At 42.2% G+C, this 26,017-nt stretch overlaps 2 protein-coding genes across 13 annotated transcripts in view; one reads left to right on the top strand and one right to left on the bottom strand.

Annotated features, from left to right (window-relative positions):
• Positions 1–7,688, top strand: part of EPS8 (EGFR pathway substrate 8, signaling adaptor) — a 188,473-nt gene extending 180,785 nt beyond the window's left edge. For all 10 annotated transcript variants that reach the window (XM_070049440.2, XM_070049441.2, XM_089303877.1 and 7 more), the window contains 3 exons: positions 2,191–2,371; positions 3,901–4,030; positions 6,427–7,688. In XM_070049440.2, the coding sequence (XP_069905541.2) occupies positions 2,191–2,371; positions 3,901–4,030; positions 6,427–6,540 (425 nt within the window). In that variant the 3' untranslated portion in view covers positions 6,541–7,688. The remainder of the gene's footprint in view (positions 1–2,190; positions 2,372–3,900; positions 4,031–6,426) is intronic.
• PTPRO (protein tyrosine phosphatase receptor type O) overlaps positions 7,317–26,017 on the bottom strand; it is a 274,380-nt gene continuing 255,679 nt past the window's right edge. The window contains exons 26-27 of one of the 3 annotated variants that reach the window (XM_008259342.5): positions 25,849–25,969; positions 7,317–24,538 (exon numbers count right to left, since the gene is read on the bottom strand). In XM_008259342.5, the coding sequence (XP_008257564.1) occupies positions 25,865–25,969 (105 nt within the window). In that variant the 3' untranslated portion in view covers positions 7,317–24,538; positions 25,849–25,864. 3 annotated transcript variants of the gene reach the window in all.

Raw genomic sequence — 26,017 nt, 5'->3', positions numbered from 1 at the left:
AATCTACTTAAAAAAAATGAAGTACTTCGATTTGGAAACATTTTGATGGTAGAGCAAACAGAATTGGCTGATGGATCACATGTGGTATAAGGCAAAGGGGATTCAAATGTAGCTCCATGGTATTTTTTTAAAGATTTATTTTATTTGAAAGGCAGAATGACAAAGTAGTAAAGATACACAGAGATAATGCATTCTTGATTCTGTCCCCAAATACACACAGCAGCCAGGCTAAAGCCAACAGCCAAAACCTCCATCCAGGTCTCCCACATGGGTTTCAGGGCCCAGGCTCATTAGCAGCAAGTCAGATCCGAATGACAACTAGGTCTCAAACCAGCACTCCAGTATGGGATGTGGATGTCCCAAGCGTTGGATTAATTTGCTCACTGTGCCACAACTGCCCCAGTTCCATGGCTTTTTGCTAGAGGAACTGGAGGAATAGATTGCAATTAGCTGAGTTGGGAAGTATAAAAGTTTCATAAAAGCAAGCTTTGGGAAGAAGATCAGGCATTCAGGCTTAGACATGTTGTATTTGAAATTTGTTAGAGATATTTAATAGATACTCAGATGACTATCTCAAGTAGACAGCATAAATGAATGTAGAGTTCTGAGTAATAGCCAGGACTGGAGAAATAATTGGCCCTGAGCATAGTCACAATGGTCATTTGTGGAATGAGTGTAGGCAGAGAGGATGCCCAAGGATTGTGCCCTGGAGCAATTCAACATGACTTAGTTGGAGAGATAATAAGATCCAGACAGTAATACTGACAAGGAGTGGACAGTGAGACAGGAGTAATATGAGAGGGTGGTGTTCTGGAGATCATAAGTGTTTTGAGGAGGAGTCACCTGCTGTATGTATCACTGACAGGTTTAATGAGATAATGGCTGGGAAGGAATTGACCTAGAGTTTGGAAAGATAGAGTTGGAGAGGTGGGGGCAAAACTAATGAATTAAATTGCCATGAATTTAAAAGAAAGTAAGAGCCCAAAGAAAGAAATGAGTAAATGGTGAAGATTAGAGCAGAAATAAACAGAATATAGAAAAAGAGAAAATAAGAGAATGAGGATTACAGTCAACTTCTATATTTTCATTGACTTTCACTCGAGAGAACAGAGAAATGTACAGTAACTGGGAGGGATATGGTAAGAAAGTACTTTTTAAAAGGGGGAGAAATCAGAAAATAACAGGTTTGAATGCTGATGAAATGATCAAGTAAAGGGAGACAATTGATAACAGGATAAGTAGGGGAGAAATCTCCTTAAAGTGTTGGAATAGATGGAAAACTTGGGATCTAATATATACATAGGATTGGCTTTGGGAGCATGGAAACAGTTCATCTACACTGTAATGGGAAGGAGGGCAGAGTATACAGGGGAAGTGCTGGTAGCAAGCAGGAAACCTCTAGGGAAACTTGCAGAAGCTCTTTTCTAACTTCTTTTATTATTATTATTCAGAAATCAACAAGTGAGGTCATCAGTTCAGGGTGAAGATTGGGGGATAAGGTGAGAAGTTTGCATAAAAAATAGAAAATACTAAATACTTGACCAAGGTAGTTGACACTCATGTGGTGCAGGGCAGGGTTCTTCTGCCTGGGCTTTCTTGACATTTGAGTTTGGATTAGTCTCTGCTGTAGGAGGCTGAGAACTGCCTGTGCATTGTGGATTGTTGTGTGTATCCCAGGCCTGCCCTTACTGCATGACAACAGCAGCCTTCCCCCTTGTCATCTTTTAGTTGTGACAACCAAAAGCATCTCCAGTCATTGCCAGATGTCTCCTGGGATCAAAATTGTCCCTAGTTGAGGACCACTTGAACAGCAAATGTACTATGATTATCCTGGAACATTAACAAACTAGTTGAGGTTCAAAATCATGAATTTCACATGACAGCATCCAGTCAACGTTAGTGTATTCTATTCAGCAGTGCAGTGCAGGCACAGAAACAGCTAAGTTCTTCTTAAGGGTTGGGTTAAATGAGTTGCCAAATGAGTACATGAAGAGAGAAAAGAGTGAACGAGTTATTTTAATCATTGATCATAGAATTCATACGGGTGTGGATAAAAGCAAAGATGGATGGTAGAAATATTATATTATAAATCCTGTTTGGGGGAAAAGGATTATTGGGATTGAGATTCCGTGGAGAGGGATTATAATGTTAATGATTTCAAAAAATGCCATATTCTCTGGTGGTGTCTAGGAAGGAAGTCTCAGATGGAGGAAGTGCAGGACGAGCTCATCCACAGGCTGACCATTGGTCGGAGTGCTGCTCAGAAGAAGTTCCACGTGCCACGGCAGAACGTGCCAGTTGTCAACATCACCTATGACTCCACACCCGAGGATGTGAAGACATGGCTGCAGTCCAAGGGATTCAACCCTGTGTAAGCCTTCCTTTGCAGTTTTGTGTGTAAAACATATATTGTTTGCAATTTGGTCACTTACATGTTACAAACCACTCTTAAAAAATCTTAGAGTCCAGACTGCATTCTTTGTTCCACGTTCAGGATACAACTGTGGCTATTCGTAGCAAAAAGAAAAAAAAAAAAAAAAAAGGAAGAACCAGAAATAAGTGTCGTTTGTTGCCACCCGTTTTCTAGTTGGTAGTACCTATTCATCCTTGGTCCCTTCAGCAGGTTATCAGTATTATGGTTTTAGTTGGTTTCCCCAGATTATGTAGGACATAAGGCATAGGCTTTTTTCCTGCTGCAGGCAAATAGCAAATAGAAGATTTTACCTATCTTCAGTTATCTTTTTAAAAATTGTATTTGAGGGGCCTGTGTTGTGGCGCAGCTGATGCCTGCAGTGTTGGCATCCCATTTGAGTACCAATTCGAGTCTTAGCTGCTCCACTTCTAACCCTCCTCCCTGCTAATGCACCTGGGATAGCAGCAGAAGATGGCCCAAGAACTTGGGTCCCTGCACCAACATGGGAGACCCAGATGGAGTTCTAGGCTCCTTGCTTCAGCTTGGCCCAGGCCTAGTCATTGTGGCCATTTGGAGAGTCAAATCAGATAACAGTTCTTTCTTTCTCTTTGTCTCTCTGTCTCTCTCTCTCTCTCTCTTTCTCTCCATGTCTTCTTTTCCCTCCTCCCTCCCTCCCTCCTTATCTCTCTCTGTATGTAACTACCTTTCAAGTAAATGAGCCTTCTAAAAATTATATTTGAGAGGCAGAAAAATGGAGAGAAGGTGAGATAGCTCTCATTGACTAGTGCACACTTTAAATGCCTGAAATGGCCTCCCAAGAGCCAAGAATTAGATCCAGATCTCCCACATGGGTGGTAGGAACCCAACCACTTGAGCTAAACATAACTGCTGCCTCCCAGGATTGGCATTAGCAGGAAGGCAGAATCAGGAGCTAAAGTCTAAATTGAACCCAGGCATTCAGATGTAGGATGTGAGCATCTCAGCCACCATCTTAACCACAAGGTCAAATGCCCATCCCCAATTATAAGCTTAATAAAGCTTTTCCTTTAGTAAACTCACGATAAAGCTTCTGTTTATCTGTAATCTAAAAGTCTATGCATATCTTATGTATATTTATTACAATGAACTACTTGAATAATACATATTCAGTGGACCTTAACATACTGTAAACTCGCTAGCATGGTTGAAAAATGAAGTATAATGGTTAGTCAGTTGCCAGGTTACTAAAACGTTACCTATTCCTTCCATCTATGAAACAACAGATTTCAAGGAAATAATATAAACAGTAATGGTACTACACAGAATTGTTCCTTTTTGTTGCTTCCTCGTCACCAGCAGAGTCCCTGTCAAGGCACTGAGTAAGCCTGTGGTGCTACTCAGACTTCAGTGTACTGAGCACTTGGGAAGGCGGGGTTACTGGTGGAAACAGAAGTTTTCTCGAGAAAGTATTTTTAATGTTGTTCATTTCTTTGGTTTTTTTTTTTCAGGACTGTCAACAGTCTTGGAGTATTAAATGGTGCGCAGCTTTTCTCTCTCAATAAAGATGAGCTGAGGACAGTCTGTCCTGAAGGGGCCAGAGTCTTCAGCCAAATCACTGTACAAAAAGCCGCATTAGAGGTATGACTTGTCAGCCCAGCAGGATGGCTTCTAGCATTAGTGTGCACTGTAAATTGCAAGTTCTGGAAATAACTGTTCCTGTCCATATTGGCCAGTTTCCCTTTCTTACAGAGCTGTATTAAGTCTGACACAGCTTGTGTAAATTCATCATTTGACCATCAGTGACCATTTGCAGGGAAATGAATTTATAAATGCTCACTTAACACGAAGTTTGAGCATATACTTTTGGACATTTAGTGAAGAGAAATGTCCTCATTTTATGTGCATTAACTACTTCTATAGGAATTTCAATTTTGACACAATAATAGTAATTAACTTCTGAGTGAGTAAAGCTCTTAAGAGTCTGGAAGACTGTTCTTAATATTTTATTGGTAGATTCTAATAGGGTATAGCTTATGAAGTCTTTTTTTTTTTTTTTTACTATTTTACTTCTTATTTATATAGAGGGAACAAATTTCACGTATTTCATATATACAGTTTTAAGAGCATGATAGCCGGCGCCGCGGCTCACTAGGCTAATCCTCCGCCTAGCGGCGCCGGCACACCGGGTTCTAGTCCCGGTCAGGGCGCCGGATTCTGTCCCGGTTGCCCCTCTTCCAGGCCAGCCCTCTGCTGTGGCCAGGGAGTGCAGTGGAGGATGGCCCAGGTGCTTGGGCCCTGCACCCCATGGGAGACCAGGAAAAGCACCTGGCTCCTGGCTCCTGCCATCGGATCAGTGCGGTGCGCCGGCCGCAGCGCGCCGGCCGCGGCGGCCATTGGAGGGTGAACCAACAGCAAAGGAAGACCTTTCTCTCTGTCTCTCTCTCTCACTGTCCACTCTGCCTGTCAAAAAAAAAAAAAAAAAAAAAAAAAAGAGCATGATAATACTTTTTACCCTACCCTCTTTCCATCCTTCCCTTCCCCACTCACTCCCACCCTCCTCCTCCTCCTTTTCTTATTTTTCTTTTAATATTTACAAAGACATATTTTCAATTTACCTCATAATCATAAGTTTAACCCTCCACTTAAATAAAGAATTCAACAAGTAGTAAGTAGAAAAACCACTGTTTCCTAAGAGTGTAGACAAAAGCTACAAACTATAATCAAATCTCAAAGTGTCAGTTCTGCTCACTGACTGTATTGGGAATGGAAATATCAGGTAGAGATCACTGAAAATAGAGATCCCTAAAGTATAATTATTGCCTTATAGTTTTCTGTATGAATGCAGGGGAATAAATGCTTCTCTTGGTGATATATTTAAGCTGCCTGTGTCCTGCTCTTCTTAAAGCAGGCTATGTAAGAGTAGTAGCTTCCATGTGTCACCTCTGACAGTTCTTAATGGTTTCATGAAAATTATACCTGGACTCAGATGAAAGGATAAAGGCTTTGGGCATGAAATTAACACACAATTATCTCCAGCCAGGTATATTATATAGATTCATTAGTTAGGTAACTCAGAGTAAAATAGCTTTATGCATATAACCCTTATAACCATTCTCAATCCAGAAAAACTGTATTTCCCTTAGATGTTTTCCCTACCACACTAATCTTGGGTATTGTGTATTAGGGTTTGATGTGACTGCTTTCTATGTGTTGGTTATGAATAAGGATTCTAACTTGCATCAAGCAGTTTTGTTCCCTTTATACACTCTGATTTTACTGAGAGCGTGTAAACTATTTTTGAAGGATACGTTTAAAAAACTTCCTTATTCTTAAAAGTTGCAGGTTCCGAGTTCCTTCATGGAGGAGTGACCAGAATTGGTCATTTTCCCTCCCCCACCCACTTCATCTGGCCCTCTTGCTGCCTCTTTTCCAGATGGGAGTTGAGGCAGAGGTTGACTCCCTGAGGCTCTTCATGTGCCTCAGCCCTCCCCCTCTAGTGAGCAGGAATGACCTTTCATATTCCTCACCTGGGCAGCCAGAGCAGTCTGATGATGAGAGTAGGAGGAGGAGAAGGGGCCCCAAGGATGTAGGTAGGCCTGGGAAAGTCAGAGGGTCCTAAATGCCTCCTTGGAACCAAGGGACCCTTGCTGTATTCTGAACCCCCTCAATTAAAATCCGCAGACAGACCAGGATCTTGCTTAACTGGAGAAAAGGTTCTTGGGCAATGTACCATGCTGTTGTGCTTAATGTGCATGTATCTTCTTTCTCCCGGGGAACCCAGAGCCTTCCACAGGTATGACTGATTTGTCTGTAGCTTGTTCAAGTGGGAGGCACAGTGATTGAATAAAATTAACAGGCACTAATGTGACACGTTAGTGAAGCCCCAAATGCCACTTATCTGAAAGGCAGCCTTTGGTTTTCCTAGAGATACTAGAAAACACCTCAAAGGGCTTGGACACTGAACCTTTCATTACACGTCCTGCAGCCATCGCAAACCAGTAACCATCTCGTCTGCACCATGTTTTATTTCTCAGGATAGCAATGGCAGCTCTGAATTGCAAGAAATCATGCGAAGACGACAGGAAAAAATCAGTGCCGCTGCTAGTGACTCAGGAGTGGAATCTTTTGATGAGGGAAGCAGCCACTAATTTGTGTGTGTGTATGTGTTTGTTTTTAAATTCCATAATCTTGACATTATTCCAATATGCTTTGTTTTAAGAAGCCTTGAAGGGAATGTCAGATTTGTTTTTTTTCTTGGCCTACTTAATTTATCGCCAGAAAAAAAAGCAATGCAAACCTGAGTAAGCAGAGGACTTGTTTGTGGGACCATTATTTTTATTAAGACTGAAAAATCTTAAACTGAATTTTTGGCCCTCAGGAAATACTTTTCCTGCTTGACCACAGTGGATCTTTGTTAGGTTATTTAATCCACATTTCAGAGTATACACAGGAATTTTTTGACAGTGGCAACTGAATTCACTGCAACAAAGCAAAGATGTTGTCAATGATTTGAAATCTAAGCAATTGCAGTTTTGCTTGTGAATGTGAAGTCTGTGCTCATTATATGAGCCCCTGCTTACTTAGGTCTCTGACATACTCAATGACAGACTGTTTAGGTTTATTTAAAGTTCTTAATGCCAACAGTTAAAAAAAATTGAAACATTTGAATAAACTGTAAAGTACAGCCAAGCCTTGCACTGCAAATGTAAAGCTATGGAACATTCTAGAGACATTTTATTTATCACAGCTCTATTGATCACAACTCCTTGCATAGTTTGTGTAATGGTTTAGTTTATGTTCTGCTTGTGATGTGATACTGTGTTCCTATATGTGAGAAAGCACAAGTCAGAAAGAGGTCATATACAATCAAAATCTATCGAAGGAAAGAGCCTGCATTTGTATGTGTTACAGTATTTTGCTTAATGGAGGCCTCTGTTCTGAATATTGATAGAAGTAATTGAAAGGAAATTGGGGCCATTTATTGTGTTTTTCTGTGTCAAGTCTTTTTGGTAATAAGAAACACTTAATTTACAAATATTTTAATCTAGTGGAAGATTCTAGATAGAAGAAAGAGAAAGACCTAACCTTCAACAAATGTTATTTTTGGAAACACAATTTTTGTCATTAAATGTTATATTGTTTCACATATATAAAACAGATGTTATGTAAGAATGTTGTATATTTTAACATAAATCCATCTAGAAAGATGATCTAGATTCATTAATTTTCATAGTGCCTTTTCACATGAGTCAGGTGGAAAGTCTGCAATAAACAGTATTTGCTGTATGTTAATAAATGGCTTCTGTTTCATTAACAAAGGGGATCTTTGCTGTGTAGACTGGAGTTTAGTACTGAATGGAATGCATTGGAAAATGTAAAAATCTACATTTTTTTTTCTAATGAGGTTCTGCTAATTTCTGAGTAGGTAAAATTGCTATGGAACACTTTCTCCAATTGTTTATTTTCTTTCCACCGTGTTTATTTCAACAACTTTTCTTTCAACCACCTAGTAACAGTTGGTAATAGTAGTGAGAATTAAATTTATATAGCACTTAAAATAGCTAAATGCCTTCATGTAAATACTTTACTAAACATTTACAAATAACTCCAAATTATATGAGGAGACTTCAGAAAGCTTGTGGGAAAGTGAAATTAAAAGGTAAGTGTATTTTTATCCAAAAAATGTGAAATCTATGCATAGTTTTTCATACCATGCATTTTCCATGACCTTTTTGTGATCCTCCCTATGCATGGATTTCAGAGTGGAACTTTGCACCAAAATAAGCTTGTGTTTGAATCCATTTTCCATGAGCTTTCTGAAGCACCCTAGAACTTTCATCAGTAAGGAAGTGTAGTTTCCTAGAGGCTAATTTATTCCAAATCATGAAAGATTTGGAAGTTTCTCACCTTCCATCTCAGTGTCTCCATTATACCTCCCCTTGGACTAAGTGCGGCATATGTGAGAATGAGAAAGGAGTATAAGTTTAGATCTTTTATATTTCATAAGCACTGATACATGTTGAGAACTTAGTCCTTAAGTAAAACTCTGAAAATACATGGAGGTGACAAAAGAAAAGGATTTAAAATGAACATAACCTGTGTTTAAAGTAGTGTATCTGATTTGAAACTGATAGGTCCAACTTGCATCCCTATGCAAAGGAAAGTCTCCCCCAGAGTAGTGATTGCTGGAAGCATTCACCTCACCAAGGACTGTGAGCACAAAGAGAAGAGGTGAATGGAGGTAGCTACCTGCAAGAGAGGCACTCCAGAGTGGGGATCCAGACATCTGAGGCGCGTGCTCACCAGTGCCCCACAAGTTTGGAGGAAAACCCTATAGAGAAGGAAAGCAAACCTCTGAGAGCAGGGCAAGGCCTAATTGGCACTCTTGCCTCAGGAATTCAGAAAATTTTTCAGAAAACCCATGGAGCTGGAATTTGGAGCTCCAAGGAGACCATGCAGCCAGCTGGTGCTTGGATGTCTAAAAGACAGGACCAAGAGACTTCTGGGACATGGGGGAAAGCAGACTGGTTCCTGAAACCGACACTGCTGCCACCGAGAATCATTTCTGCTTGCAGAGTGAAGAGTTAGGTGCAGGGTGATGTTGGTAGGAACACAACGGGAAACAGGAATGAGGAGTCGCTTGGTCCTCCTGTCACCCTCTGTGGCCCTCTACCTCCCTGTAGCACATATTTTGGGTGGAATCTATCAGGCACCCACAGGCAAAACCCGGAATCACCAAGATGAGAATACAGGTGGATTTGAAGCAGAGAGAGCAACTCCATAACCACCACATTCTGGCTTCTGCCTGTTTAGCCTCTACACTTCCTCCTCTATGTTTTTTAAATTATATATGACAATTATAAAACAGTTGCAGTTTTCTCTAACAAAATGTAATCATCCTCTGACATTTAAACAGTAATACAGAGCATGTAAAAAATTTATTTTTATATGAAAGGCAGAATAAAAGAGACAGATATCTCTCATCCACTGGTTCATCCACAAATACCAGCAACAGCTGAAGCTGAGATTGGATCAGACGTGGTCAGTTCCGGGAGCCAGGCACTCTATCTGGGTCTCCCACATGGATGACAGGAACCCAAGTACTGGAGCCATCCCCTGCTGCATCCCCAGGGACCCGTTAACTGGAAAAGCTAGAATCAGGACTGGATCCAAGACTCCAACCCAAGGACTCTGTTATGGGATGCAGGTGTCCCAAACAGCATTTCAACTGCTGTGCCAAATTCCCACCCCCTAATACAGAGTATTTCTTGAAAGAACTTGTTAAATAGGCAAGAAGAGAACACTAAAACATCGCATCGGTGCTAATACAGGAAGCAGCTCTTTGCCTGTTGCTGATGAGCAAATGGGAGAGTTGAGCACATCAGTGTTGAGAAGCCTGAGGAAGGACACTACAGAGGCTGTGCTCGCACCTGATGAAGGGGGCTGTCCGTGTCGGTGCTGGTATCTGAGGGGTACACAGAGCGGAGCCCCATGGAGCCCTGGGACAGACATCCTTGAGGGGACTTGAGACTCATCTCTGAGTAGGTGCAGCCGAGGTGGTTCTAAACCACCTAGAAACTGGAGTCAGACTTGATTCCAGAATATGGATCTGTTCTTTTCACTGGTTTTCAGCCATTTGCTTTTAGTGTGCCTGTGTGTAGTGTTCTTTTTTGATCTTCTTGGAACTATGAGATTATACTTTTTATTAAAGCTGGAAAAATTTCAGCCATTGTTGCTTAATATTTTATTCTGGCCCTCCTGCCTCCTTTTCTTCAGAGCTTCCAATTTCATGTATGTTAGCCCATTTGAAATGTTCCCAATCTCACCAATGCTCTAATTTTTTTAAGATTTATTTATTTATTTGAAAGTCAGAGTTACACAGAGAAAGAGGAGAGTCAGAGAGAGAGAGAGTTCCTCCATCTGATAGTTCACTCCCCAGTTGGCTGCAACGGCCGGAGTTGTGCTGATCCAAAGCCAGGAGCCGGGAGCCTTTCCCGGGTCTCCCACATGGGTGTAGGGGCCCAAGGACTTGGGCCATTCTCTACTGCTTTCCCAGGCCATAGAAGAGAGCTGTACCAGAAGTAGAGCAGCCAGGTCTCGAACCTGCGCCCATATGAGATACCGGCACTTTGGGCCAGGGCATTAACCTGCTGCGCCACAGCGACGGCCCCAACCAATGCTCTGTTTTTATCATTGTGTTTCTTTGTCTCATTTTGGGTAGGTACTGTACATTTACTTCCATTGTAATTTGTCATCTTAGACATTATTGTTTTTGTCTCTAAGTTTTACATGGTTTTCTTTTTTACATGTATATTTATTTAAAACACAGAGTGACAGAGACAGATCTTCCATCTGATATACTCCCCAGCATATTCTCCTAGAATGTGCTTTAGCAGGAAGCTGTAATGAGAAATTGAGCCAGGACTGAAACTCCAGAAATCCAGTATGGGATGCAGGTGTCCCAGGTGCTATCTTAACCACTGCACCAAATGCCACCCTCAATTTGTTGTCTAAATTATCTTCCATGTTTTTACTTGCTCAGTATTTCAATGTAGTTAATGCTGTTAAAACAGTCTTAACGGAGATTTTGGGAAGATAACACAATAGCTAGCACAGAAATCTGTCTTCCCATATAGGCAATAATTTCAAAGACAGTGTCTGTTTGATGCAAGTAGTTTGGAATGCAGTAGTTCTTAACTTCCAGAAGACTTAGATGGCAAATTGTAGTTGATTTTGGTCAACAACCAAAATTAACAATAAAAATTTGCTCAGCACAGTAGCAGCTACACTTCCAAGCCCCCAGTCCTGTGGCAAGCAGTTACTGGATTTCCATATATCCTTTTTTTTTTTTAAAGATTTTGTTTATTTATTTGAGAGGTAGAACTACAGACAGAGGGAAGGAGAGACAGAGAGAAAGGTCTTCCATCTGCTGGTTCACTCCCCAAATGGCTGCAATGGCTGGAGCCAGTTGATTGGATGCCAGGTGCTTCATCTGGTTTCCCACACAGGTGTAGGGCCCAAGCGTTTGGGCCACCTTCCACTGCTTTCCCAGGCCATAGGCAGAGAGCTGGATCAGAAGAGGAGCAGCCAGAACACAAACTGGCCCATATTGGATTCTGGCCACTGGTGACTTAGCCTACAATGCCACAGTGCCAGCCTGGGTATCCATATATTCTAACACTGTATACAAAAATTAATTCAAATAAGCTCATGATACAATTGTACAACATAAAACTATAAAACTCTTAAAATATGGGGGCAAGAGTTTAACAGTATTGGTTTCAGCAGTGATTTCTTTGATATGACACCAAAGGCATAGAAAACACACTGTCGACAGATTAAAAAAGGCAACCCACCAAGTGGGAGAAAATATTTGCAAATCACGTTTCTGATAAGGGATTAATATCCAGAGTAATGGGTATAGAGTTTAAGTTTTAAAGGTAAAAATTGTTCTGGGGAATGATGGCAAGGATGCTCGCACCAAATGTATTTAATAACTCTGAATTACACACTTAAAGTCATAAATATTTTATATGTTTTATGACAATACAGTATTGCAAGAAAAATCTGTCTTGTGGCCAGTATTGTATCATAGTGGGTAAAACCACTGCCTTTGATGCCGGTTCAAGCCCCAGCTGCTCCACTTCCAATCCAGCTACCTGCTAATGGCCTGGAAGAAGCAGCAGAAGATGGTACAATGCTTGGGCCCCTGCCACCCACATGGGAGATCCAGATGAGGCTGCTGTCATTGGGGGGTGAACCAGAGGATGGAAGTGCTCTCTTTCTCTCTCTGTCTCTCTCTCTTTCTCTGTAACTCTGCCTTTCAAATAAATCTTAAAAATAAAAAATCTATCTTAATTTTCCTGTTTAGTCAAACATCTTTTCAACTTTTGTTTAAATTGACTTTTTCCCTTCATTATGAAATGACTTATTTCTTTGCTGCTTTATATACCTCACAATTTTTTGTGTGAGTTTTACCTTTTTTAAGTGTTGGGTATTTTTGTATTTTCAAAGTATTTTGTAAGTATTATTAAGCTTTATTGTGGGATGCTGTTCATTTCCTTGGAAATAGTTTGATCCTTTCTTCATCTTGCTCATAAGCTCTTTGTTAGATGATACCAAAGCAACATTTGTACTAGAGCTAATTTTATACCACTATTGAATCAAATCCCTTGTGAATACTACACCTATTGTTCAATAAATTATAATGTTTTTCCACTCTGATCGATGGAAATGAGAAAAATTCCTGTTCCAGTTGAGCTCTGAGAGTTGTTCCCTCTCATTCTTTCTCAGCCCTGGGTAGCTTTCACATCTGAATGCACTGATCAGTATTCATCTGTAGCCTCTACTGGGACCACCCTGTACCGATCTTCAGAGCTCTCCCTATGTGCAGCTTTCCCCCTTCCACTACTCTCTGCTCTGAACTTTACTTCCTTTGTCCTCACACCATAACGTTTGTGTTCTCCTCCCAAGGAATCTGCTGGACTTGAGGTTCTCTCTGCATTGCAGCTGGAAACACTCTTCAGGCAGAAAAATGGAGCAATCCTAGGGCTTTGATCATGCTTGATCTATTTGTCAATGATCACTGTCATCCCTTGCCTAGTGTCCAAGATCTTGAAACTGTTCTTTCAAATATATTGTTTGATTTTCAAAAATTCTCTATGCTGGAGAATAAATCCAGTCCCTCCGACCCCACTTTCGTCAAAAGTGACAGTAAGTTGCTCTTTAAAGCGTCTTCTACTCAAAGTTGAATCCTGCATTAGCACCCCCTTGCTCACAGCACTTCCATTGGCTTTTGCTCTTGTTTTTTCAGATGGCAAGTCAGCCGTCATCCATGTGTTTCCCTTCATGATGCTTTTCTGTATCATTTGTTTTTGACAGCTTGGTTATAAAGTTAGTAGATGGTAGGTTTTTTTTTATTTATCCTATTTGGGGTTCAGTGAGTTTCTGGATATATAGAAGTTTGTCTTCCAAAAGGTTATGGAAAATGTGCACAATAATTGTATTTTTATAGGAACTTTTTTCAGATACCTCATATGTCAGTTTTTCCCAGTATTAGAAAACCTTATCCCACCAATATTTATTCTCCTTTCTTACTCTTTCTTCCTCTCTTCAGTCTCCTATTGCATGTATGTATATTAGGCTATTCCATATCACCCTTAAAATTCCTGAATATTTAATTTTTGAAAAATGTTTCCCCCTATTTGTCAAATTTTAAAATTTCTGTTGCTATCAGTTTCATCAGCTCTTTTTATTCTATATTACCTGCTTTTCAATTTTTTGTTAAACCAATTCCTAGAATATTTTGTTTTAATCATTGTGTATCTTCAGTTCTAGAATTTAGTTCTTTTAAAAAATTATTTCTGTTTATTTTAGAGGAAGAGAGTCATACTGAGAGGCACATACACACACACAACTCCCATCTGCTAATTCCCTCCCCAAATGCCTGCAAAGGGCGGAAGTGTGCCAGACCAAAGGTGAGAGCCAGGAATGCCGTAGAGATATCCCTCATGGGTGGCAGGAACACAACTACATGGACCATCATGTGTTGCCTCCCAGGGTGCAGATTAGCAGGAAGATGGAATCTTATGTGGAGCCAGCATTGGAACTCAGGTATCCTGATATGGCACGTGGACATCTCAGGCAGTGTGTTAACTGCTAAACCAAATGTGCACACCCATTTAGCATTTATAAAGCTTCTATTTCTCCAATTTTAATTCTTTGAACATATTTTCTTTAACTTCTATAACTTATAAAAGCATCTTTATAATCTCCACCCAACAAGTCCAGCAGTTGAGCCACCTCATGATCAGTTTCTGCTGATTACTGCCCTTTCCCAAATTTGTGTCAATTTTTTATTGGATATTTGACATTGTGGAGTATATGAAGCATATTCAGAAAGTTTATAGAAAATGCAAATTATGAAAAATCATGTGTGTATTTCAAAAAATTTACACCCAAATAAACTTAGTTTCATTTTTTTGAAGCACTTGTGAATGAATGTTTTACTCTGTTATATTCCTTTGAACCAACACATAAGAAAACACCAAGAGTTCAAGTGTGGTTGCTGTAGGTGGCAGAGGCTCCCGGAGAAAGGTGGTATTCCCAGCTGGTCTGGGTCCCATACAGGAATTTCAATTTGTGCTCAGATCTCTCCTCCATCCCCCATCCCACTCTCATCGTGGTCCAGTTCTCCAGTCCCAGATCACCTCGCAGCTTCTTTTACTTGCCTTTCAGCTCCTGTTTCCTCAGAGTTGACATGAATAAGGTCTGTGCTCAGGATTTGCGGTGGGGCAGAGGCAGGACATGTTCCTGTGTATCTCAACACATCTGTGAAAGAAAGATTAAAAAGCCAGTGAAGTTGTGATAAGCAGCATTCCTGAGAACTATACAGCAGACATGAAGCTGATTTGAGGGGAGAGGTGGCTATCAGGAGCTCTCGGGGGAGGATGAAGACCATGGATCTGTATTTCTGTGTGATTTTGGATATGTAACAGCTGAAGTGCCTCCTGAAGAGCATTAGGTACCCTGACTTTACTGGGGCTGGGAGGAGGTGGGCAGTGAGCCAGGCAATGAACTTCTGCCAGGCCCCCATGGTCTGACCCAGGCTGACCCCATGGGCTGTTTTCTTCCTGACCATACCCCAGGTACTTGGTCCAGTTCCTGCTCTTTTTCTGGGCTTTTCTGAGTGAAAAAGCCCTGAATGAGTCTCCTCCCTGAAACCTGTCTGTGGAGTGGAAGAGAATTTCCCCAGCATCCATCATTCTTGTTAGCTCTGAAAATGAACACGCAGGCCCTTTCAGTCCATGGAAAATTGATGATCACACACACACAAGAATTAGTCTATAGGTCGTTCACAGACCTGTTTTATCATTTCCTACTCTCAGCTGGTGTCATATGCTAAGAACTTCACCCTTCTACCTGTTGTCAAGGAAAAGGGAAAAAAAAACGGAATTCACATATGCTGAGAATCCTCCCCACCTTACAAGTGATGAAACTGAGCTCAGATAAGTTACATGGCTTGTAAGAGGTCACACAAGACATGAAACAACTAAATTTGGACTCTTTTGGAGTTCCATATCATGAGAATCTTTCAGGTATGATAGATAAATGTATTTTAAAAATTAAGCAGAAAAGATATTTTTAAATGAAATTTTATATACTATGCCACCCTATTGCACTGTATGAAATGAGTGCATAAGTTGTGATATAACACTGTGTCAATCAGACTTTGGTCGAGGCTGCAGAGAGAAGGCTTGGTCTCTCATGTGGAACTCACTGGTCCGGCCAGGTCTCTCCATGAAGGCCCTCATAGGTCAGTTTGAAGGCAAACTGGGCACGGGTGGTTCCCTAATAGCAGATCAGGAAATATTGCTGTCAGTCTCAGCAGTCATGTACATCTTAATATGGTTGATCACCCCCTAGTTCCCTTTTGCTTAGATAGAAAAAACATGTTCAGACAACCTCTCATTGTCCTTCAATTATGCCTTGGAGTAAAAATGTCATAAAATACCAAGAAATCAGGGGAAAAACTAACTGATACTAGTCCCAGTCTGCCCTGTGATAGGCCAAAGTCAGGAATAGGTACCCATTTGCTGCAAGCATATCTGTGATGTGGTTTATCCAGAAAATGTGATGACAAGTTGCTCTCCAGCTCCTGGGAGGCATGTGGTAAAGGCTCAGTTTGCCTTGCACTACTCAATGAGTAGAAACAACAGAGCTATTGGCTGCCAGGCAAAGACAGTGAACATAGACTGTTTGCTAACTCACAAAATACAGCTTTGCAAGGTGAAAAGGTTGGGAGCATTAATAACGCATAGCAACCCACTATCCTGTAGCCAGTAAGAGAACATTTCATGTTAGGAAAACAGCATGGGGGGTTTTCCTTGCTTCATCTTCAAGACCAATCTTACTGTAGGTCAGAATTTACGCATTTGGGTAATTCATTTTATTTATTTATTTTATTTATTTAAAAAATGGAGAAATGACTAGTTTTATGCATTCATGATGCAGTGAATTTAAAGAATGCAAATTAAAGTAGTGATCCGTGATTACCTTGATGCTTCCAACTTCTTTTAGCATTAGTCCAGCTGAATTTCCTGTACCACTGTGCGGCACTATATACATCATAATTGCAGACAAGGCCTCTGCTGACTCTAAGCTTGACAGCAGGGAACAGTTGGGATTGTTGCTGCTGCTTGGGGCTGCAGACCTGGTGGATGCTGTGCCCATGGTTGATGGGGGAATTAAGCCGGCAGCTTACCCTGACTATGTCTTGACGGTTGGATGATGCTTTGTGGGTCTAAATATGCTGAGAGAGAGACAGAGACAAACATAGATGTGGAGAATGATACAGCATCATTTCCCTGCTGACTCAGCTAGTGCTTTATAAGCCAGTCCTCAGTGTTGCCACAACTTTAAAAAGTAGATACTACTTTTTTTGTGGGGGAACTTACACTCAGAAATGGCAGGTGACTTCTCAAGGTCACACTGCAGTAAGCATCAGCACGCCGGGGTCTGTGACTCTAAGGACTATACTTGATCTTTTGTGCCACTCTGCATCTGCTAACCAGCAGGCCCTGTGCCAAGGGCTTTACACTAATCCTCCATGCAGCCCTGAGGAGGAAGCTCTGATTATTCCCATCAATAGACAAGGAAACCAGTTCACAGAGCGGCTAAGTGGCATTCACATGGGGTGCCTGCTCACTCTGTGTTTCTGTTCTCAGCTGGACCCATCACACTTAACTATTAAGGTTTGTACAAACTGGCTTCTCTATTTTAGAAGTACCCAGCTTCTTAGATATAGTTTTGGGGCAGTGAATTTGCATAGATCATGTGTACAACTGCAGATACTTTCACTGATTGTGAATTGGGCCCTAGCATTGCTTTGCTGGGAAACCCACTTGTGTGGGTTTACAGACACACACCCTGCTGATGCATTTGGTAGCAGGGCATTGAAGCACAAAGCTAGGACTCTCATGTGGATGAACGACTCCAGCTTTGACACTGTGTGACAATAACACAAAGGTCCACGCATGATCACACGGTGCATCTTTTGCAGTCCAAGGTCTGTGACTGTGAGGGTGGGGGATAGGATTCAGATGTCACCCTGGCAAAACTAAGTCAGCCCAGCTCACATCCCAGGTTCAGATATTCATGCCCATTCAGTAGTAGAATTCCAGGATGGCTCTGGAGACTGGGGAGGTTGGCTTGTCCTATGGAGTCATGTGGTATATCCTGAATTATCTCAGGTAGTGCTTTTGCATCATTATATGTGTCATCTATATCTTCTGGGAGTCCTATTCAGTGACTGGCTGTATCCCCCTGAATTCATGCACTGAACTTCTGCCTGCCAATCTGATGATATTAGGAGGTAGAGCCTTAGGGATAGGACTATGTGATGAGAGTAGAATCCTTGTGAATTAGATTAGTGTCTTTAACAAAGGGACCCCGGAAAGCTCTCTTGCCTTCTTTCTTCCACGTGAGAACACAGCTAGAAGTCAGCAGTGGGCAGCGTGGTAGAGACCCTCACCAGCACCACGCTCACAGGCACCCTGCTCTCAGAATGGTGAGATATCAATTTCTTTTGATTATATGCCACCAGATCTGCTGTAATCTAAGCAGGATGTGGCACCCAAGCTCATGTTTTAATTCCAAAGTCACAGGTTGATAGCACTGAGAGAGTAGAAGTATTCAGTTATTTTCTTTGGAAGCATGGTCTAGTGGGAGAATCTGTGGTAATTGAAATGATGCCCTTGAACTCTTACATCGGGGTGGTTTATGAAAGCCTGAGTGCAGCCCAGCCAGTCTGCTTACTGGCTCGCCATGTGATCCTTCCTCCATGCACATTCCACCATTGCCGTCCATTGCCCTGATCGCCTGCCAACCCAGTGGGACTGCCTAACTTGGACTGAGCCTTTGAAACTGGGAACTAAATAAATCTTTCCTTGGTATTAAACTTAGTTGTCTCAGGTAGTTAACTGCAGTGACAAAAAGCTGCCTAATACATAAAATACATGGTATTTTATCAATAGTCCAAACCGACTGAAACATTCAGTGAGAAAGGTACCCTCACAACATCCATACCATAGATTAGACAACTGAGTCATGGTCAGGAGCAGTCTTGCTGAGTCTCTCTCCATCCACAGTCCCTCATCCTAATGTCCCTGCTCTGCTCTGCTACAGGGCCCAACCCTGTGCTGCTTCCCAAGATTGCTAGTTCAGGGATCACATGATCTAGTTTGGTTTTGGATGTAAAGGAATCCTTCCAAGGCCATTCTATTTGACACTGGTAAAAGAAGTCACAGTTGCACTTGACTTTTCCTAATAGCCCTTTGCACTTTTTGGTCTTCTCAGAACTGAACAAAGTGTTTTGTCAGCTGGTTTTCACCTCCTGGTCATAGCCCTGGAGCCCTTCAGGACACACATAAAGTAAAGCAAAGGATTTGGTTGCCCAGCATCACGCCACATGCCAGGCCTCGTGCCTAGCCCCATGGCCTCCTGATGTTTGGGATTTTATTGATAGGAAATCACCCTAGGGTCTACTGTAGTTGGAATCCAAGACTCTGAGTCAGAACTGATAGCCTAATGTAAGGCTGGAAAGTTCTAGCAGGTTTCCTAAATAACGGCCTTGTTCTGGGGGTTGGAAAGCAGTAACAATGATTAGGAGAAATCTGGCTCAGAGGAAGACCAATGCTGAAGAGGAACACGTGTATTTTCACAAGAAAGTTTATTTGTTTAAAGAGTCATCCTTGGCTTCTGTAGCCTTTTTCCTGCATCCTTGTTTTTCTTGGTGATTAACCTTGCTCTGCTTTCTTTCTTCTTTAACCTGTCTTCTGGGAATTTTCTTAGTCACACACCTCTGCTCGGGAAAACTCCCATCTTAACTGAAATGTAATGGTTATGTTCTTGTGCTGCCATATTTAAGTAAGGGCAGGTTCTACTGTAACAGACAATATCAGAGTGTCAGTGACAACACAACAGAAATCTCCTTGATTGCCTCATGGACAGGGCAGGCAGGTGTCCCTCTAAACAGACTCTCAGGAACTCAGGTTCCTCATAGCTTTTGGCACCATCATCTCTGATGGGAGGAAAGGAAAAGATGAGCCAAGAGACAGAGAGAAGGTTAGAAGGTTGCATCTGAGCGTTTTTCATGGGCAGGAGCTAGGAACCCCATTTTTCACTGGCCAGAACTCAGTCACATGGTCCCGCCCCAACTGCAGAGGAGCTGGAAACTGGAGCTACAATGTGCACTGTCACTTTTGCAATAGTCTGTTGGATTTTCCCCAGAGGTAGGAGCCATCTGCAGGGACCTGTCGATAAAAGTGTGCTTTGGAGTCAGCCTTCTTCTGCATCTTTGTAACCCAGTAGTTGTAATTTGTAAGCCATGCTCTTACTCTGCCTTTCAAATCTGTCTATTCTTATGTCATAACAATGTTTTGAGACTAACAGCACTGCATATGAAGGACTTAGAACATTAGGAAAAAGCCACCATTGCTCTCCTCAGGGTTCAGGGTAAATGCTGTTCCCTTTGCTGCCTAAGAGAGAAGCCTGTCCTCTACTCCAGCAGTCATAGGCAGCAGTGTGCACACAGCACCTGCCCACTTACCAAGATGGGGAAGTAGGTCTGACCTTCAAGCTGGAACCCATAACAGACACAGACTCATTCATTCTGAATGGTAGTAAGGTCCTTCAACGTGCAAACCAGAGGCACAGGATCGAGTGCTTCACTGGCATCCCCTGTGGCCACCGGTTTGAGTCCCAGCTGCTCCATTTCTGATCCACCTCCCTGTTAATGCACCTGGGAAAGCAGCAGAGGATGGCCCCAGTGCTTGGGCTCCCGCACCTACGTGGGAGACCCAGAAGAAGCCCCTGGTTCCTGTCTTCGGCCTGGCGCAGCCCCAGCCATTGCAGCCCTTTGGGAAGTGAACCAGTAGATGGAAGACTTCTCTGTCTCTGTCTCTCTCTAACTCTGCCTTTCAAATAAATAAAGTAAATGTTTTTAAAAAAACAAAGGCAGAAATGCTTTCTGAAAGATGGAGGTATGTGTTGCCCTGCGAGGTAGAAACTTCTCACACTGGAAGGGTTCAGTAGGAACAAAATAGCCATCAAGCAGGAACAGAGCTGCGAGCCCTGTACTGAGGGTGAGAAAGGGCGTGGGGATTTCTACCAGGGAAGAAAGCGCATGTCAGAGCGCCTGGTGGTTATTGGGTGACAAAAACAATGAGTACCTATTGCTTCTGTTCTATGAGAGTAAGAGGAAAAAAAAGCCTTAATATCATGATCTTGGTGGCTGGGAGACAGTAGAAAATGTTGACCAAAACTTGACTCGTGCTTTCTGTATCCTTCCCACAACAGAAAAGCTTTGACCTTAACGTATTTTTAACATCCGACACGTTGCTCCGTCTGTACTCATCATGGAGTCCAGTGTATTGCAGGCGGTCAGGAACTCTTTCGTTGATTGATCGATTCTCTCAGCATGATTAGGTACACAAGCATTGTTGAATGAATGACTCTTCCTTTACTGCAGGTTTAATTGCCTCGGTTTTCCCAGATTTTGTTCCGTGACCTGTGTTTTTCCACATTCCTAATGGTTCTTGTGTCCCTGCCCAGGACAGCCTTCAGTCTGTTAATGCCCCTCTTATAATGCGGCTCCCAGAGCTAAACATGACACACTGTCTTTAATCAAGTGATCCACCAACTCATGAGGTCTTGTGGTGAGCACCAGCTGAACCTGAAAACAAAAATCCTACTGTTCTGGAAGGCCAGGGGGTCAGAAATGTACCCGGTTGAAATTTCCAGCAAATGCATCTAAATGGGGCTCTTGAAAACCAGGGGTAGACATTTGCAGTTTTTGCGTGCTATGTTTTTGTTGCTTTATAACCCCTTTGGCCAAAGAGAATATTATAGTCAAACATGGCATGCCTCCTGGTCTCCATGCCTGTGCCAAGTACCAGACTAGAGATCTGTGAGCTAGGAAGCCAGCCAGCTCTTTGAAGCACATTGCATCAGACATTTCCTGAGGTGTAAAGGAAGGACTCCTTGCTAGAAAGCAGGGAGAATTTTGGCTCTTAGAGACTGGACTCAGTAACTTTAACTCCCTGGCTAAGGACCAATCTTCCATCAGGCAGCTCTCATGTGGCCTGCAAAAAATTCAGATCCAAAGCCTGTGGCTTCTATTTTCCATGTTGACACCACAGCCTTGTTTGAAAGAAATATCCCTTTTTGGGGACAAGGGAGGGTAAGAACAGCTTTTAGGAAAAGAGAAACATTATATAATCTGACATTAAAAGAGAGACATTATATAATCTGACATAAATTAATTTTGGGGGGCAATGTTGTCTTCTGCATTGGGAAACCATTGACTCTGAATTAGAATGCTGTCCAAATAAATGTTGTCATGTATCACTCTTTCTTTCTAAGTTAAGTAAAATTAAATAATATGTAGTGGTATATATCCTGGTGTTTATTATATTTATAAATTAGACCCTAATGGAGGTTTCTCAAATAACTTCACAAATTATCTCTTATAACCAAGGAATTTGATCTTAGTAGCACTCAGAGTTAAATATTTTGTAATTCTAGATTCTATAACTCTTCCAATGTGCCATACAGGCTATTTATGAACGGCATGTGCAAATGTCTCTGTTTTCATTCCACACAAAGCACTGCGCAGGTGATAGAAAATAATTAATAATAAAGAGGTCTTGGAAGCTTTCCTTCTGAATGTGTAAAGTTGAACCCTGGGGTGGGAACATAGCTGGTTAGAGTAGCCTTAAGTATATGAAGGAACAAGATAAAGGCACCTTTGGGAGATTTTTTATATCTGATATTCCCTATTCCTGCAAAATATGGAGCTATTATTAGGTTCCCCTACAGTTGTTAACTAAGACTCTCCAGAGGCAAGTTCCAAAATCACCATCAAGGTGATAGCCTATGTCTTCCCATAGATGGATGCTTTTTCCATCACAAGATCTACAATTTGAGGGTCAATGTCCCAGTGAACAGGTGATGACCATAAAGACCCCTGAAAGAAGGCTCTGGACAAGTACTTTAGTGTGACTTTCCTGTAGTTCTCAACTCTGAGTCTTAAGTCCAAATTCTGGATACTTCATCTTTTCTTTTGGGAATGTGGATCTGGCACAATTCGATCCCTACCTTGTTTGGGGGCTAAAAAAAAAAAAAACCATGAAATATTTATGAAGTGCTTTATTTCACAAGAAGTAAAGTTCCAGGTTACACAACCTCTGTAAGCTCCTGTGTGGCAGTGTTGGAACTGCATTTCTGCTCTCCCACCCCCACCCCACACCACACACAGCACCAGCTCTTCCGAAGTCACAGGCTCCACTCTTGGGCTATCCTTGTGTGATAACAGAAGAATGTCACACATACATTTGCCGCCTTTCTGTAATCATGTTTGTTGTTGAGTATGGTGTGATAGATGATTAAAATGTCCAAGAAGGGAAATAAAGGAGTGGGGTGAGAAGAGGAGGAAGCAGCAGCAGGGAAGCATGAAGTAGAGGAAGGGTGAGTGAGAAGTGACAATCCCCGAGGAGCCCAAGCTGTTAACCTGCAGGGTGTGCACATCCTCTGCCAATCACATTGCGAGGTGACACTGGGACTCACTGACCGTCTTGCCAGGAATGTTGTCAAGGTCTGTTGTGGACAGGGTTTCTCGGGACGAGAGACAGTGGGGTGCAGAGCTGTTCACTTGGCATCGTTCACCATCACTAACGTCTCTGATAGCGCATTAAGCTTATCCTGTATACCCGGTTTCATAAAGGTGATCGGGAATGGCAGGAAGCCAAGGAATGGGCAGTGATCAGACACAGAGAAGCAAGGCTTCCTATGACAGCCACCGGGAAGCGGCCAGCTTGTGTTTACTTTCCACTCCAAATGTTTTCCTTGGTATATCTATACCACCACCTATTTCTCAGGAAGTGACACAAAGGAACAGGCTTCACAATGCCATCAATGTCCATTTTGACAGCATTCATGTCACAATACACAATCATGTACTGTAATTATACAAAATCTAAAGAATGAAATGTTACTAGTTACATTGCTTAAAATGAAACTGACAGTCAAACAGAAATAACAAAAAAGAAATCTCCTTGGTAATCCATAGAGATACTTGACAATATTACAGGAAATGTAGCCAAAGAATTGTCCTAGCATGCTTTGTCATAATTTCATAAATTCCCAGCTCTTTGGGGGGGGAAAGAAAGTGCATTTTCACAGCCTATAGTTCACAAAGAAATAGCTTTCACAGGTGTTCAAGTGACAGAGAAAGGAATACAAAGTGTAGGCACCAAGATTGCTCAAACAGCAACAGAGTTTGGAGAATGAGACTTGACGCTCTTCTGAACCAGATCTGGTTTCTTGAAAAAGAACCTGGACAGTCACATTATTCCAAAGGGGCCAAGGAAAAAACATCGAACTGTTAATAAGGAAGAAAACCATCAAGAACTAGACCACTTAATACAAATATTTTTCTATTCTACTTTGAAGTTAAATTACAGCTTTTCATATTTTGAATAGGAAAAGATTTGTGGTTGATCTGTGGGTAGAAGCCCTCTCTCTTACCCATCCACCCTCCCCGCTTCTGATCTGGTAGCTTAGGTTTGCAGTACAGACATTGCTGGGTCCATTTACTTGAAGTAGAATTGCTATTTCTTGATGTGTGACCATGCTTTTTTGAACAATGAGGTATAATTCAATGCTAACCATGCCTGTTCCTTCCTGGGCTATGGGGTCGGTCAATGGTGTGGGCAGAAAACAATTCAACTGTCTGATAAAATCATATACAGAAATTATTGCACTTTAAAAAAATGAACACAAAAAACTCAGCCCAACTAGCAAAGGGCCTGAAAGTCTTGAGAAGTGCCATACTTGCTGCCCTTTGCAGAGTGCATCTTGACCTTTCAGGTGTTCTGTTGGGTTTGTCCATTATTAAATTTCCAGAAGTGAAAGAGTCCAAAAGACACTGTAGGCTCTTTAAGGCTAAGTCTTCTCAGTGCTTCTATGAGATAAAATTATCTCCTTGGCCACATACTACAAAGCAGGGGCTCCTGTTAGCAAAATGACTAGCAGGGCTCCCCAAAATGTCTGGAAGCAAGGGAGGATGGGTGCAGATCACGTCCTCTCCTGTGAATGAGAGAGAGAAAGCCAGTGAATGGCCTGGGACACGTCAGCAGCCTCCTCTTTTCTTTACCACTTTCACATACTCAACTCCAGAACCCAGGCATGCTGCTGGGGATTTCTCTGCATTTCTCTGTGCGTCTTCTCCTTTCTGTGGCTCTGAATATCATTCCCTCTCCCTGCACATTTGTCTCCCTCTGTCCTACCCGTTATCCTCCTTGCCCACTATGCTCTCTGTCTCACTTTCTTGGTGAGTAAAAGGTAGTGTTAGTCCCATTCTGCTATTCACAGGTCTTTGCTTCCTCTCCTTACATATGTTTCCCACAGTGCACCACTATCCACTCCCTAACCTGTCAATGTCTCCAATGCACTATCTTCAGATATTCCAGACTCTGTTTATGAGGCTCACTGGGCTTATTCAAGGTCACCTCAGTTGAGAATACTTAAACCTTCGAAAATCTGTTCTGTTCCTGTTCCTGTCAACACTGGAGCTCAGGGTACTCATGATGTTACTAATGTTTTTCATGAGGCTCTCAAGTGAGTGCTTATGTGAGCAGTGAGATAAGACATTTTTAGGGGGCCGGCGCCATGGTGCAGTAGATTAATCCTTCACCTGTGACTCTGGCATCCCATATGGGCGCCAGTTCTAGTCCCAGCTGCCCCTCTTCCATTCCAGCTCTCTGCTATGGCCTGGGAAGGCAGAGGAGGATGGCCCAAGTCTTTGGGCCCCTGCACACACGTGGGAGATCAGGAAGAAGCACCTGGTGCAGCTCCGGTGAACCAGCAGACGGAAGACCCTTTTCTGTCTCTCCCGCTCACTGTCTGTAGCTCTACCTCTCAAATAAATAAATAAAATCTTTAGGAAAAAAAGACATTGTTAGATACTGCTATCCCGAAACTCTAAAGTTAACATTGTTTTTCTTCCTATGGGTATCATCTCAAACTCCTATGTAGTCAATAAAGCATTTGCACAAAATGTCTAAATACATTTGGAAGGTGGTTTGCTGTATGACAGCAGTTCCCAGGAAAACACAGTTCCCATCTCTGAATCATGTAAGGTGCTGGGCAGGGAGCATGGAGTACAATCATCATGAGTGGCAGAGACCCCTGCTTCTTCCTGCCACCACCCTCAGTGCACTGAAGCTCAGGGGTCTGCCATGGTATTGGTTACTCACTATGACCAACTTTACATCATCAGGAGTTGGTGCAAAATCCTAGTGTGAAGTCAGAGTCAATCCCAATGGTTGCCACTGATCCTGTCAAATCCCCTCCCCTCCCCAAGACACAGCCCCTGTGATGGACTCTTCTCTACTCACTGCTCTGGATCCTGAACTAGGACTTGCTAACATTTTCGTATATGACGTCACTGATGCAGAATTGCTGCTTCTTCTTCATCCACATCAGCTGCACACACTGATGGATAAAAATGTACTGCTCCTGGAGCAAAAGACAAAAGCATGTTTCAGTGAGACGTGAGCAAAGATA

Source organism: Oryctolagus cuniculus, chromosome 9 (assembly GCF_051225735.1).
Source record: "Oryctolagus cuniculus isolate XC-2025 breed Fujian yellow rabbit chromosome 9, ASM5122573v1, whole genome shotgun sequence".
In the NCBI taxonomy this organism is placed as follows: Eukaryota; Metazoa; Chordata; class Mammalia; order Lagomorpha; family Leporidae; genus Oryctolagus; species Oryctolagus cuniculus.
This window is presented reverse-complemented; position numbering and strand designations above follow the sequence as displayed.